This window comes from Apaloderma vittatum, unplaced genomic scaffold, assembly GCF_000703405.1.
Source record: "Apaloderma vittatum isolate BGI_N311 unplaced genomic scaffold, ASM70340v1 scaffold28865, whole genome shotgun sequence".
NCBI lineage: Eukaryota > Metazoa > Chordata > Aves > Trogoniformes > Trogonidae > Apaloderma > Apaloderma vittatum.
The window spans coordinates 3,906-19,030 of record NW_009715860.1 but is presented as its reverse complement, the minus strand read 5'-3'; the positions used below and the strand labels follow the sequence as shown (position 1 = coordinate 19,030).

The following is a 15,125-nucleotide window of genomic DNA, read 5'->3' as shown; positions in this document are numbered from 1 at the left end:
CCCTTTGCAGTCTGTATGTGTCTTTCTTCCAGTCTGACATTTGTTAAATCTGGTCTGGTTTTTTTGGGTTGTTTTTTTTTCTTTTCCATTGGTAATGATGGAAAAAGGATGCGAAAAATATGTAGCTCGTCAAAGGCTTGCTCGGATAATTAGACAGCTCACTGCACATCTCCAGAGCTGGGACCTCTGCGCTCCTCGCGGAGCTGAACTGTGCCACAGAACGGCTCCCTCACGCCTCCTTTCATCTCTGCCACCTTGGGGATGTGGCAGCAGCTTATCTGGGTGGTGTCGTGGGTCCTGTCGCACACGAGGAGCGGGGAATCCCAGGCCTGGAGTCAGTTCCCTTAGGCTGACGGCTCAGACCCTGTTGCCGGTCGGCAGGGGAATTCCAGGCGCTTTCCAAGCGTGCTGGAAGTCACTTGACCTGCCCGAGGTTTGGGTGTTGGGAACAGACCCTGGGCTTGACTCCAAGCCAAACCCCGCTGCTGCCAGCGTTTGTCCACTTCTCTCCGGCGTTACCTGCTTGGCACGGTAATTGTGGGGACGGAGCTGTAAGGAAATTGCATTTGTAGCGACTCAGAGGGGACTCGGCTGATTCCTGGGAAGTCTGTGTGAATGAGTGACACTGGGGCCGTCCTCAGAAAAGACAGCTCGGAAACATGCTGCCTCTTGACCTGCTCTTGAATGCTGGCCCAGCCTTGTCAGCGCAGGGACTTGTCTGAAGCAGAGTAGCCAGATATAGTCCAGAGGTGGATTTGGTTTTTTTAAAGGTCTTTTTTTTTGTTTATTTTTACTATTGGTGCTGTCACTGCTGGGTTCTATAGCGTGAGCCTGTCTGTACAATAGTAGCTGAACGTTCATTCTTCTGCTTCCCTGTGTTCCTGTGGCTGCCACACATGACTAAGGAGCAGAAACAGTCTAGTGGAGTGACTCATCCTTTTCGAGAAGGTGGGATAAGAGCAGCAAGAGACAGCAGGCGTCGAGCAGCATCCCCAGGGGAGCTGTGCTAGGCTGCACCGGAGCTGCCCAGAAGCTTTTCTGACTGGCCACAGTGAAGACTTTGGTCATCCGTGATTTGTAACCGTGAGAACTAGCTCAGAAATTGGCTGATGCAACGCTTCCTAAATAAAGGCTGAGGGTGGTTTATACAAAAGGCAAAATTCGCTATTTCTCGGTCTGTGGGTTTGTCTCCATTCTGAGCCGTATCTGGGATGATCGGCGGAAGATGAGCAGATGAAAGAGCTGAGGCTGGCTCGGGAGTACGCACACGATGGATTGAGATGCTTCTGTGGCTTGTAACCACGGCGTTTGCCAGGTTGCATCGGCACAGCGAGTTGTTTTGAAAGTCTAATGAGTTACATTGCTTCAAAACCAGCTTCTGGGGTGTTTGCCGTGCCTGTCAGCCCATTGACAGTAACTGCAGGGCAATGGAATTTGGGCTTTGAGTTTCCCTTTCCTTTCTCTTTTAGATCAATGAACTCAGCAACGTTCCCGTCCCCGTCATGTTAATGCCCGATGACTTTAAAGCCTACAGTAAGATTAAGGTGGACAATCATCTATTCAACAAGTAAGTGGGTGCTTCCCAACTTTTTGCTGTGGAGGGAACTGGTATGGAGAAGACCTTTAGATTTATTCCCTGTTGTCATGCCAAGCGGATCTGGTGCGGTCTGTGGCCCACGCAGACCGCTCTGCAGGCCGTGGCAGGGGGTCAGTCTGTCACAGGGATGCTGTCTTGTGCTTCCTCTAACTGATGAGGAGCCTGGTAAGGCCAGGCTTACAAGTGGCACTGCTACAAAGCCAGCTGCGTGTCGGTGTTCACTGGACTGAGTAGAAGACAACTGATATTTTAGAGTTCACGAAGTGTCATTTGTTCGGAGCCCTAAGCTGGAGTTGGCTCTGCACAAAAGTGATGCAGGACTGGCTCTGGACTCCTACTGCACCCTGTCTGGGTGTCCTGTCCTGACCAGTGGCACCAAATCCCAAGACCATGGAGGAGAGGGCAGGAGTTTGCTCTCCATGACTTGCTGGGTTCTTCATCTCTTCGAGACTGCTCACAAGAGACATCTGTGTGGCTGCATTATAACCCTGCCCCCTGGGGTTTGTGTGGAGTCACCCCCTCCTCCTTTTCCCAAAAGACCGATTTTTGGAAGCTCTTTCAGAGCCGTGGCTGTGACTGGTGCTCAGAGCTGCGCTCTCCACCCTGGCTCTGTGTGTGCAGGTCTGCAGCACCCGCTGATTAATGCTTCGCTTTCACTAAGTTTCACAGGGATCAGCTTTTGAGAGTGGGAGTGTGATTCAAAAGTTTGTCTTCTCTGGCACCTACAATTTGCAGTATCTGCTCTTCCCTCTTCTCCTGCATAGATTTTAGTATCCCACGTGTTGGTGGCAAGGATTCTCATTGAGAATGAGCTGACAAAATCTCCTGATAGTCCAAGTGGCACCATCCTCTCTGCTTCTTCCCCCCTGGACAGAATAAGAGCTCTGGGAGGGAGTAGGTGCAACATCCCTCAGCCACGGGGAACATTGTCCGCTGTCCCGTGCTCTGGCTGACGCGGTCCAGCAGCAAAACTCACTCTGTCACAGTTGGAACTGGTCTAGAACATGCCAGACTGGAGCTGATTCACCCTCTCTCCTTTGCGTTCTGGTTTGTCATGTGCTGACCTTTCTTTTGACGCGTGAGTGATCTGATCTGATCTGAAATCAGAGCCCCCCCCTCCCCGCCACCCCTTTCCTCCAGCTTTTCATCTTGAACAGTAACAGTGTGTTGCAGGGGGCAGCTGTGTTACTGAACGGAACAAAGCAACAAAGGAGGGGGGAAGAGAGAAATTATTCTGTCAGATCTGTGCCTGTGACAGAGGAGATTGTTCTGCAAGACAGACATCCTCATCCAAAGAGCCTGTTAGTCAAAAGCTGGATCCTGCGAGCGTTTCTATGAACAGATGACTTTTGTAGGCATCCAAACTGCCCTGACGAGGGTAGATACTTGCAGAAGAGGACCCTTGTAGGTAGGAGGGGGCTTGAGTGTCCTGATGGGCAAAGCAGTGAAGTGGGAGAAGGACTGAGTTTGATTTTGCAAGCTGATCATTGCACAAGAATATCTTTTCTGTTTTGCCTTAGGGAAAACTTGCCAAGTCGCTTTAAATTTAAGGAGTATTGCCCACTGGTGTTCCGAAACCTCCGAGAAAGATTCGGGATTGACGATCAAGACTACCAGGTACTGGCTCTTCTCTCCCTGTTCTCCTAACACCTTTCCCTAGGACACAGTAACCAAGCTGGCAGAGAGACTGTGATACCGACGTTCTTGCACGGTCAGTTTTTATGCACGGGCCCACAGCAACGGAGTAGATTTTGCTGTGCCAAGCACTGGGCAGTCGCAGAATGAAAAGATGGTCCCTGCTCTGCAGAGCTCACAGTCTGGGCATAAAATAAGAGGCAGCAGATGGTTGTAAACAGGCAGGAGCTGGAAGATAACAATGATGTAGTGCAGAACATCTGCAAGGAAAATGAGTTTGTGTTTGTAGAGGTCCAGGTGCTGCTTTAACCGTGTGTGCCAAGAGTTGGTGCTGTTGAATTGTGTTTATCAAGGTGGCTGCTGCTTTGGGACATGTCCCCTAAGTCCAGAGCCTCAGACTTGCCTTGGAGGGGAGAGACATTTTCTTGTATTAAATAAGTGAAAGAGAGATGTCTCGACCCTTCCTGCTACAGCAGGGCCACGCTTCCACACAGTCTTACGCACGCAGGGCATGTGTAGTAGCAGGCTGTTGAGAGAGCTCTTAAATGAGGGAGAAGCCAGTGCAGAAAAAAAGAGGGTGGCTTTGATAGCTGGCTGGCCTCTGGCAGGCCCAGTGTTAGGTAATTAAACCCCGTATCTTTGGCACTCCGCTGCAGCTGATAAAGGCTGGCCGGGTGCCAGCGCTCACGGGTCGAGGGCTTCAACAAAAATACTTCACGGGAATCCCTCAGCCCAGAGAGGCACATCAGCTGCGAGTGAGTGGTGTGAGCTTCTTGCTCTCGCCCTTTTTCGTTTCAGGTGCAAGCCGAGCTGTGCTCGCCGCTGCCTGCGTTGTGGGGAGAGGAGATGGGAGCGGAGCTGCTCTGCTAACCCCACCTCGCTGCTTCCTTCTGCTCTGTGTGCGTGTGTGTGTGCCCGTGTCCACAAACATCTTTGTTTACACCCATCCCAAGCGCGTCAGAAGTCTCCCCGATTATATCCACAGTATTGCCTGATCTCATCCTATTTTGAGGGTAGTACAGTGAGGAGGTCAGTTTTCTTACTCCACCTGCAGGGCTCATTGTGCTGATGAGACGCTGGATTTTACATGATCCAGTTTCTGGTCTCCTGCGGTGGGGGCAAGGAGCAGATGCGTAGCACCTGCATCCCATCCTCTGCTTCTTCCCAGAGCAAGAGGGAGCGCGCTGGGCCCCTGGTGAGCAGGGGTGACCTCTGAGGATCCTGGCATCGGCATTCAGGTCTTTTTTGCTTCTTCGTGTAACCATGTCTGTGTTCCCTCTCTCCTGGTTGCCAGGGCCCAACCTACTCTGCCGCCTGTTCTCAGGCACGCCGGGCGCTCTGAGGGTGTTTTCTCAAAGTGAGACACGTTTTTCGAGCAGAACTGACAGTCGTCTCTGCTTTTCCTTCTGCGAGAGGCCAGCCATCCCCAGGAGGAACAGCAAATGCTGGTCGCAGCTGCCTGTCACATCCCTGGTCCGGGTGACTGCCCATCTGCTGCCGGAGGTCGAGCTGAGGCCGGCGCCGTTCGTGCCTTGTCATCACCTGAGAGCCATGACTGCCCGCACACGCAGCTCTCTCCTGTTTGTGCTGGGAGATCTCTTTTATTTCCAGGACACGGCTGCAGAGCCTGTGCTTTTCTTGAACACATGGTTGTTAGATTATTCATTTTTATTTTTTTCCTCCCCTGTTCTCCAGGCAGCGATGGCGTGTTGCCAGGAGAAGCAGCACCGTTGCCTCCTGGTCTGCTGAGGGTAGCTCATGCCAGGTTGTCTGTGGCTCTTGAGGAGACTTCTTGGCCAGCAACACCCTGTGCCTGGGCCTGGCTGCGCCACGGATTGAATTTTTGTCCTGCCTTCCTCCATACCCTTCAATGTGGTGCAATCATTGGCTCCTAATTTTTCCCCCCAGTCCATCTGCTATAGTTTATTTTAGATTTTTTTTACTCGTTTTCTTTTTAAGAAATAATGAGAACCATGTGAAGTAACTCACACGAGAGCACCCACAGTCTTGTTGGTTCTTGATACCTGGTTTATCATTTACACTGTACCTGTTGCTCTGAAGGGTTACTTCTCCCGTCTCTGGGTTAGAGCAGTTTCGCTCTTTAAAAGTGTCCAGCTGGAACAGAAAGCAGAAAACATTAATGGAGCTAAATTCAGGTGGGTAAAATGTGATGGCTTGAGTGGGAATCGAGCCAGAACACTAAATATAACACCCGAGCTGTGGAAGAGGTGGGAGTGACAGGAAGGGAACGAAGTGAACCCGGAGGGCTGTGAATTTGGTAACGTCCGTCTGTGGTCAGGATTCCTGCTTCCCATCTCCTCAGGAAGAAAAGCTCTGTGGTTTTGAGGTGACGGGTGATTCAACCATGTAGCATAGACTGATTTGCAAATGTCAGCAAGAAGCAAGGGTTCGGGTTTTTTTGTTTGCCTTTATTTTCCTGACAGTTTCTAAAGCCGTTGGCAGGAGTGGAGTTTTTCCCCTGCTTCATTAAAGTTTTAAAAGCTTTAAATGGCTCATTCTGAAAGGAAACCTCTCGGCTCACTTGCAGCGTGACAGGGTAAATCCCTCTTTCGCAGCGGGCTCGGCGTGCCTGTGCCTCTGCGTCTGCAGAAGAGCAGGCTCCCTCTGCTGTCTGCTCCTCAGCCAGCTGAGGGGAGGATGGAGAGAACAGTGGAACCAGCAGCTACAAAAGATACATTTTGAAACGCATGGTCTCACCCTGAGATCCTGAAAGACCCCTCTACCTTGAGCTGAAACCGCGATCCGCATGTCGGTACCGTTGAGTTTCAGGGCACGACTCTCCGCAGTGTGCCCGTGGCAAGGAGATGCCGGTGAGAGCCTTTCCTGTTGGTTGATAAAATGGCTTCTGAGCAGAGCCTGGTGGCTGGGCTGGTGGAGCTGGCAGCCGCTTGCTGAGATGGGTGACCTGCTCGGCATCGTGTGGAAGGAGCGAAGAGCAGTGGCTGTGACAGCGGGGTGAGGCTTACAGCAAGTCCCCCAGCTGCGGAGAGCAAAGAGCTGGTGTTGTGGGTCAGGGAACGTGGTAGCTCCTCACTCTACGGTTTGCACAGGGTTTTCCAACGGTGCTGCAAGTATGAGGAGAAGCTGCGACGTTTCGTTGCTAAGGGTGGAGACAGGGATATAAAGACAGATGCTGCTGGTTGTCGGAAGAACAACCAGGCTATTTATACTCACAGTGTTTTTCTTCCAATTGTAAGAATAGCAGAGGCTGAGGGTGGCTTTTGGCTTCAGGATGACCTGCGGAGAATTCACAAATGATGAGGCTTTTGCCAGTTGAGGCTGCTTTTTGATGGAAAAGAAGGCAGATCATTTCATTCATTTTCTTCTGATTTTCCCTAAACCTTGAAAACATCCTGACCGTTTTTAAATTTCTGGGAGGAAATACTAAGAAGCCATGGCCTGTGTATACTGCCCCTTTAAAAACCCTGTAGTAAAAAATGTCTTTAAAGATGCAAGCCAGGTGTTGGAGTAAAACTTCTAAATAACTAGGGAGCCCAGGTGAAAGCTTTAAACTCCGTGCCCAGACTGCTAAAACAATTGCGTTAACCTCGGGAGTGCTGGATGCTTGAGGATATTTGCTTATTAATGGCTACAACTGGCGTTTTTGCAAGTGGAGCTGGTCCAGGACGCTGTCACAGTTAAGAAGGTGAAACACAACGTCCCTGCGATATCTGTTGTTCCCAAGCCAGGTTGTGGAGCTGGCCCTGGTCACCCACGTCTCATCTGCTTTCCAAGACTTGCTCTTCTTTCTTCTCTAGGGAGGCAGCAGCTTCTGCCTCTCCTCCCCACTCTTTTTGTTCTGGTTCCCTCAGAACTCGGTGACACGAAGCGCCCCGGTGAACAGTGACAGCCAGGGCCGGTGTGGGGCCCGGTTCCTCACCACCTACGACAGGAGGTTTGTCATTAAAGCGGTGTCAAGTGAGGATGTAGCAGAGATGCACAACATCTTAAAGAAGTACCATCAGGTACGGTGAGTCTGGAACCCGGGGAGGGGAGGTGGCAAACGCCCTGGGGAGCGGCTTGTGATTTGCTGGGGAACCGGAGCTTGAATTCGCAACCTGGCAGAGCTTGCAGAATAGCTTTTGCAGAAGAAAACAGCGTTCCTTAGCACCTGAGAGCCCATTATGGCACAGCTGCCTGTTTCTTCACAGTTCTGAGCCCCTTCACAGCTCACCTTGCTCCTTGCCTCAATGAATTGTGGATTGTTGGTACCCAAGAGCTGCAAACAGGCTCCTAATTCAGTCCTTTGAGTCAGATTTTCCAGAGGGACCAGGGAGGAGACGGTTACATGCAGCAGGGAAGAGGGGGCAAGGTGAGGACAGCTGGAAATGTCCTGCCCCAGTCCACATTATCTGCCAGCCGGTCAGCTCCTCGCTGTCAGACACGCTCACGTAACCGCAAGAAGTGCGATTCCAGTGCCAACAACGGGCTCGTCCTGCTGAGACTGAGGGACCCACACACCCAGCCTCTTAGAACAGGCTGGACACACGTACACAGTGGGATGCTCAGGGCTGGAATATTCTTCCAGTGCCCTCTTGAGACCCCAGGAGCTGTTTGCGAAGCCTCCTTTCCATTTGCATCGGTGTCAGGTGGCTGGAAGCTGGAGGCTTTGCTGTCACCTTCTCACTGAGCTCGTGTTCTGCCGGAGAGTGGGTCTGTGTGACAGGACTTTCTTTCTCTGCACTTCCCCGCTCTCCTCCAGTTCATAGTGGAGTGTCACGGGAACACCCTCCTGCCCCAGTTCCTTGGCATGTACCGGCTCACCGTGGACGGAGTGGAAACCTACATGGTGGTTACCAGAAACGTCTTCAGTCACAGGCTGACCGTGCACCGCAAATACGACCTGAAGGTGAGAGCTCGGAGCTGAGCGCTCCTTTTCCAGAAGGGGAGGAGCTGGTCTTTGAAACACCTCCTTGACAAGATCCTGGGCTTTGCTTTTTGTTCAAGGGATTAGATTTTGGGGGCTCTGGATCTGAGATCTATGCCAGGGAGATCTGTCTGTCTGTCTCAGGCATGAAAAGGGATTGAGCGCTGCTTTTAAAACCACTTTGATTATTTTCCCGCATGGAGGAATTAAATGGGGTTTGTGAATTCTCTGGGAATGATACGTAGTGCAGCAATGCTCTTTTCTTCATTCTTTTATCAGGGCTCAACAGTATCCAGGGAAGCAAGCGATAAAGAGAAGGTATGGACCACCCCTGGCCAGCTTTTCCCTCCTCCTCGTGGTTGGAAGCAGATGGGATCGAACTGACTTTCCTTTTCCGAAGGGATATCGAGCAGGGGATGTTAAGTGGGTCCTGAGGGCTCACCTGTTTCTGTCCCACTTTTCAGGCTGTGCTCAGAAACTGCTCGGGAAGAGATGGTGCAGATCTGGCACTGCTCTGCCCCACTGTGTTGACTTTACCAGCAGTGGGGACAACTTTTTGGGGGACAATCCCAAAAAACCCACATTAGTGCAGCGGTGTCTTTATGGAAGGGTTTCTTCATAGTGCTCCTCGAGTACTAAGCTGAGTCAGGTCAACATTTAGCTTTTGCAACAGATGCTTTTATAAAGCAGACCAGCTCCTCTCAGATTCCAGGCATATCTCGGCATGTTTGGAAGTTTCTGGTGCCATTAGGGAAACTTCAGGCTAAGAATCCTGCCCCTGCAAAACTTTGGCTGTGATGCTGCCATGAAAAGTGCTGTGGAAATCACATCAGTAACTCGTGGTGCTACATGTTTTGCACATGGGATTTTCTGCTTTGGGACCATAGAGTAAGTCTACTCCAGCTTGCCTTAAAATAAGTTGTCTGGCATGAGCCAAGGAACTCCCATTTACACCGAATTTTCTGGCGTCAGGGCACAGCTTCATCATACCCAAGTGTCCCTGGCTTCCTTTACTTTCCAGCTTTTTCTGGTTATGCAGTTTGTCTCGAGCCATTCATATTAAATCTATATAAAGCCACCACACGCTCGTATGTCGTTCTAAGAACAAAATAATTTAATTCCCAGCTGCACAAAGGGGTTGCGTGTTCTTCCATATCCCTGAGAAACCCTCAGGGCCTGCTGCAAGCAGATTCCTCAAAAAGCAGTGGGTTTAATTTTTTCCTCAAGTCTTTAGAGAGAGAAGCATTATTTTTTTTCAAGCCTTCATCTCTTGCCTCCCAGTCAGAAGTCAACAAAATGAATTTATTTTCTATTCTGGGAGCTGGTTGGACCATGTCTGGCTGGAGCCCAGCTGTCAAGCTTTCAGCCTGCAGCACATCCTCCCGGCAGTCTGTTAAAGTTGAGCTGCTCTCTGTCTCCCTTCAGTTTCCCCCTAAGTACAGCTCAGCACGTGGGTTTTTTGACAGATACTCTGCTCTGCCTGATGCCATTCTCATACTTAGTGGACAGGATGAGCCACTTCACCTTATAAACAGGCCAAAGATCCTGGTGCGACCTCACACCCCACCAGGGTCTCTGTGCCGGCACCATCTTGCTGATGGATCAGCGTACGAGCCCTCCCCCAAGAAGCGTAGGGGTCTGGAAAATTTAACACCGGCTTTTTGTTGCAGGCCAAGGATCTACCAACGTTCAAGGACAACGACTTCTTGAATGAGGGTCAGAAGCTGCATGTTGGTGAAGAGAGTAAAAAGAATTTCCTTGAAAAGCTGAAGCGGGACGTGGAGGTAGAGTTTCCTGGGGGATGGTTTTTACTCTTGTCTCCCATAGCTGGATCCTCGCTGTGGCCACTGGCTCAGGGAGGGCTGCAGTGACTGAAAAGTCAGTCGTTCCTGGAGCAGTGAAGCAAATACGATCAGGGTTACACGGATGGCAGTGGGCATAAGAGATCACGTGTAGAGTCTCTGGAGTCTAATAGGGATTTAGCTCTCACTACAGCCCGTTCTATTCAGGGAGATACTGGCAAGGCAGGATGGAGGATTTCTGTTCCCCTTGTTGTTCTCACTCATCTCTTTCTCCCAGTTTTTAGCTCAGCTGAAGATTATGGACTACAGCTTGCTGGTTGGGATCCACGACGTCGACCGAGCGGAGCAAGAAGAGATGGAAGTGGAGGATCGGGCGGAGGATGAGGAGTGTGAGAACGATGGTCTCGGAGGCAACCCCATTTCCTCCTACGGCACGCCTCCCGACAGCCCTGGCAACCTCCTCAACTACCCTCGCTTCTTTGGGCCCGGAGAGTTCGACCCTTCCGTCGACGTCTATGCCATGAAAAGCCACGAAAGTGAGTATCACGGAATCTGGCCCTGAAGGAAGGCTGGAGGGCAGGGGAGGTGCCCTGTGCTCCAGCTGGGCTAAACGGAGCGGGAGGACTGTCCTGAGAGAGGGAGACCCTGCCAAGTGTCTCTCCTTCACCGCCTGGTCCCTTGGTGTGGATGGTGTGAGTTGGAAACGGGTAGAAGCGGTGCTTGGAGAGTAGTGGCATGTTCGCAGAGCGCGTGGGCCTCTGCTGTGCTGTTCCCAGTCGTTCTGCTCTGCCCTTCTGCAGCCTTCAGCTGCCACTTTCCCTGCTCGTTGCATCAAACCAGATCTGCCGGGTGTTTCTTAAGGGAGGGGGGTGCAGCCGGGCTTCGCTCACAGCTCGGGGTGTGCTAGCGACTCTCTTGCCTTGCTAGGTGCCCCCAGGAAGGAAGTGTACTTCATGGCCATTATAGACATTCTTACGCCGTACGATGCGAAGAAGAAAGCTGCACACGCTGCCAAAACAGTGAAACATGGGGTAAGCGGGCTGCATCCGCGGGGAGGACGGGCTTTGGGCCTTCTGCTTTGCCTGCGTGCCCGTGTGCGTATGTGGGATACCTCCTGATGCTGATTTTTCTACCGGTATGGAAAGTCTTATGTTCCCATCCCTAAGAACAGCTCTTCACTCCCTTGCTGTCTCCTCAGACTGTCTTGGAAAGGCTTTCCCTCTGGTTGGTTGAAGATGACTTGTGTTTACATCCCAGTTTGGGAGGTCTTTAGTTTCCCTGGTGCAGCACCAGCAGCCTCACCGAGCAGGAGTGGGCTGGCTGCAGGGAGACGTATTGCCCTGCCCGCTTCCTGAGGCCAGTCCTCTTCCCTGGCAGCAGTCCTGAACTTCCCAAAAGGGCTTGAAAAAAGCCCAGGTTAGCGGGACAGAGTTTTTTGTGCTGCTTCCAAACCTCCTCTAAACCGTGAGGGAACAAATTCCATGCTTTGACCCCGTGGTCTGAAGAAGATCCAGCTGGAGCGAAAAACCAGTTTCCTTGGGGATCTCTCTAGACCTCTCTGGGTGGGTTTTTTTTCCTCTAGAAGTTGTTTTTTTCCAGCAGAAACAGGCTCTGCTGACATGATCGCTCCCTGCTGCCCTCCCTCCTCCACCCTTTGCAGGGCTCTGCCCTCCGAGGAGGGTGTCGTGACTTTTCTCTCCTCTCTGCCTTGCAGGCTGGGGCAGAGATCTCCACCGTGAACCCAGAGCAGTACTCTAAACGCTTCAATGAATTTATCTCCAATATCCTGACATAGTCGTCTTCAGCCTTCAGCGAGAAATGAAGAGGGGCTACTTCCAAGCAGAGAACGCAGCCTGTGACACTCAAACAGACACTGTAGCAGCATGTGGGGTGTGCATGTGTGTGCGTGTGTGCGTGTGCAAGAGTGAGCGTGTGGCACTGTGTGACTTCAGAGAAAACTAATTCTACGTGCACCCTCCAACAGTCCACTTGACCCAGGTGGAAAAGTGGGTTTTTATGTTACAGAAGTGCCCAGACATAGATTTGAGGGCTTTTTAAAAAAAAAAAAAAAACCACAAAAAACCACAAAACAAGAAAAGTGCATTGTTTCAGCACTGCTCTTTCTAATGACATTTTCTCCTCTCTGACTGAGAGGATCCCGGAGGGATACGGTGTGTGGCACTGGGTGAAAGGGGTCGCTCTAGATCGTGTTCAGTGGGAGTGAAGCAGTGCCTGATTCCACAAACTACTGCTTTTTCTTTTTTTTCTTTTTTTTTTTTTTATTGGACTGTCTTTACCAGAAAGATACACAAGTCCTTTTATTTCCCTCTTGATAGGAATTGGAAGGAAAATAGCTCACCATTTCAAGGACGGAAAATATTACTCTGATAAGGAGGAGTTGCTGAACTTTAGGTAAATTCAGACTGGGACACTTTATTTTTTTTTTTTCTTAGTTAATTTAAGTAACAAAATCTTTTTTGTAACTGCACTTGATTTACAAGAAAGACGAGGGAAATGAACATCTACCAAAGATGATCGCTTAAAAGGTGTAACTCCTAAAAAAAAAAAAAAGGCGGTGTGAGTAGTAGTAGAGGCATTGAACAACCTCACATAATAATGTGCCCGGACCCATCGTGCTTTCAATTGGCCAGCTTTGAAGATTTCTTAAAAGGAAAAAAAAAAAAGAAAAAAGAAAAAGGCATTTTCTACCTGTAGATACAGGATGGTATTTGACTCTCTGGAACGTTTCCCTGTCGCGCCTCGGTCAGGAATTGCCGTGTCTCTTAGCTGACAGCTTCCCGTCACAGTTCTGCCAGTGTTAATCTCGCTAATGTTCAGTCTTCCTTCCTCGCCCCATCTGCAACAGGTACTTGAATTTGTTTCCTGACAGAGGTTCTTTGGTTAGTTGGTTTATTTTCTTTTTGTTTTTTTTCAATGGCAATGTGACTTGCACACGAAGGAATTGGACTTGCTACCAGTGGGGAGTGCTGGGAGCTGTGACTGTGGAGCAAGTTCTGCTGCTCAAGAGGACTCGGGACTTGAGCCGTGGTTGTTTTCACTCTGCTCCGTTACCCCTCTGGAGCGACAGTCAAGGAGTGGAAATGTTTGAACACTTGCGCCAGATTACTTTTCCCCCCCTCTAAGGAATTGGAACTGATTTACGTGACTGAATAACATCCTGTTTTGTCTCCAGAACGCTTGTAATATTTTTCACAGCCAAGCTTGTCAGACTTGCTTTGGGTTTTGTTAGCTCCGCTGCACAACAGTTACCCAACTTTTGGTTCTTTTTCCTTTCTTTGGTTTTTTTTCCCCTTTTTTTTTTTTTTAGATTTTCTTGTCTCTTTTTAAGCAGGATTTAGAGTTTCGAAACAAACCTCTTGCAGTTGAAACATGTCGCTTATCTGCCTTGAAACTGTTTTCACATATGCCTTTGTTTCGGGAATAAGCTGTTTGGAATGTCTGTCCTGTGCTGTAACGCGTGCTACAGTTTGCTGTGTGGAATTTGGTCCTTTTCAGAGATAACTGGTGCTCATCACATCCCGGTAATTTCCCTAGACTAACGCTAGCTCTGGTCTGGATTCGGAATGTGGGCTTGGGGGGTTTGGGCTTTGGTTTTTTTTATGTTCATCCCCACATTTCATGGTTTGAATCCCACGGGTCTCAACTCTGAAGGGGGACAAAAACGGGGAGGGGGGGGGGTTAAGGTTTTAGCCCATGAGTGCACTGTAAATAGAGTCTTTAAGAAATCAGAACTTACTATTAGGGGTCATAACGAGATATTAATCTTTTTATTCATTCATTCATGGGTCATTCCCTTTGACGTGGGACAAATTTCTTTCGCCGCTGTAGTCCGGTCGCTGTTCTGTGTGATGTGGGGGTTAACACACCGTTGTCTGGGAGGCTGAGGGGTCTCATGTCTTAAGAAGTGTAGCTGGGAAAACCACAAAACAAATGCAGCTACCAGAGTACTTTAAAAAAGGGAGGACTTAGAGAGTATCTTCAGCTTCGTTTTGTGGGCATTACCTTGGTTGCTTTTCTCTTAAACGATAAGCACTTAAGTTTACTATCAATTAGAAATTAAATACCCGTCACTTTTTATTCTTGACAGTTTTAAAAATCTGCATTTGAATCTGCAACTTTGGCCTGGTAAGTTTGCCGTTCTCCTTTTGGGAAACTAGCTTGTAGCTTTTAAACTGTTTATCTTTAAATCGTGTGTTTTAAAAAAAAGAAAAGAGAGAGAGAGAAAAAAGGGGGAGGAAGAGAGAAGGAAATTAGTGAACTGCAGACATCCTGCACAGAGACACTACAAAACAAGGGAGAGACAGTCGAATGAAGCTTGCGGAGCTGGGAGCAACAGTCTCGTTCCCTGACTCTCATAAAGAGGAAGGAAATTAAAATGCAGGTAGTTCCTGCAGCAGCCTTTACCGAAGTCGTGATACCAAGGGCTCGAGAGCAGTGAACTCTTATTTCTTATTCCACTCCAAGCAAACTCCTGCTGGAATGAAATTGGCTGTCTCTGGCTCAAGTGATAACCACAAGCCCCATAAACTCGATTCACTTTAGCACTTCCCCAATTCTGCCACTTCTGTCAAGTTGCCATAATGTATGTATTAAAGTAATTAAATGCAATTTTCTCACTTAATGATGTATTACCCAGGTATGTAACTTTGTTTAACATAAGCATTTTGTATATTGTTTACATTTTGAGAGGTAGCATTACGTTAAAAATGCTAATTTTTTTGTTTCTAGACAGTATTTTTATTACCAGAATAAGAAGTGAAGCTGCAAATATTTGATTTGTTTTTAAAAGGGACTTTTTCTTTTCTTTTTGTTGTTTTGTTTTCGGGGTTTTTTTTAATTATTATTATTATTTTATCTTGCTTTAGGTCACTTTTTTTAACTCAAGTATTTAAAAGGAAAACCCAGCCCTTTCAATTCTGGTTTTACAACTGCTTGTGCTAGTTTGTTGTCTGTTTCTGGTGTGAATTTAGTTCTAGTTCGCTGAATGTAGATATTCCTGTCTGTAGCATGTACCCTGCGGAACACTTTACACTGAAGTGCATTTGACCGAAAACCACCCTCGGCTGAAAAAGAGTTGCAGTAGGGAGGCAGATCGCTCAGATCCTGGTCAGGGTGTAGGAGTTTTTGTGAAGTTGCAGTGCAATTCTTTGGTCAACCGGAGCTTCCAAAAGAAAGAAAAAGA

At 49.1% G+C, this 15,125-nt stretch overlaps 1 protein-coding gene across 1 annotated transcript; it reads left to right on the top strand.

Moving 5' to 3' along the window:
- The first annotated feature begins 279 nt into the window (after positions 1 to 279).
- On the top strand, positions 280 to 11,717 carry PIP4K2B (phosphatidylinositol-5-phosphate 4-kinase, type II, beta). The gene is made up of 10 exons (XM_009869323.1): positions 280 to 308; positions 1,469 to 1,567; positions 3,118 to 3,214; positions 7,066 to 7,218; positions 7,956 to 8,102; positions 8,400 to 8,438; positions 9,791 to 9,904; positions 10,200 to 10,458; positions 10,850 to 10,953; positions 11,637 to 11,717. The coding sequence occupies exons 2-10, from the start codon at positions 1,503 to 1,505 to the stop codon at positions 11,715 to 11,717; spliced, it is 1,059 nt and encodes a 352-aa protein (XP_009867625.1). The 5' UTR covers positions 280 to 308; positions 1,469 to 1,502.
- The last annotated feature ends 3,408 nt before the right edge of the window (positions 11,718 to 15,125 follow it).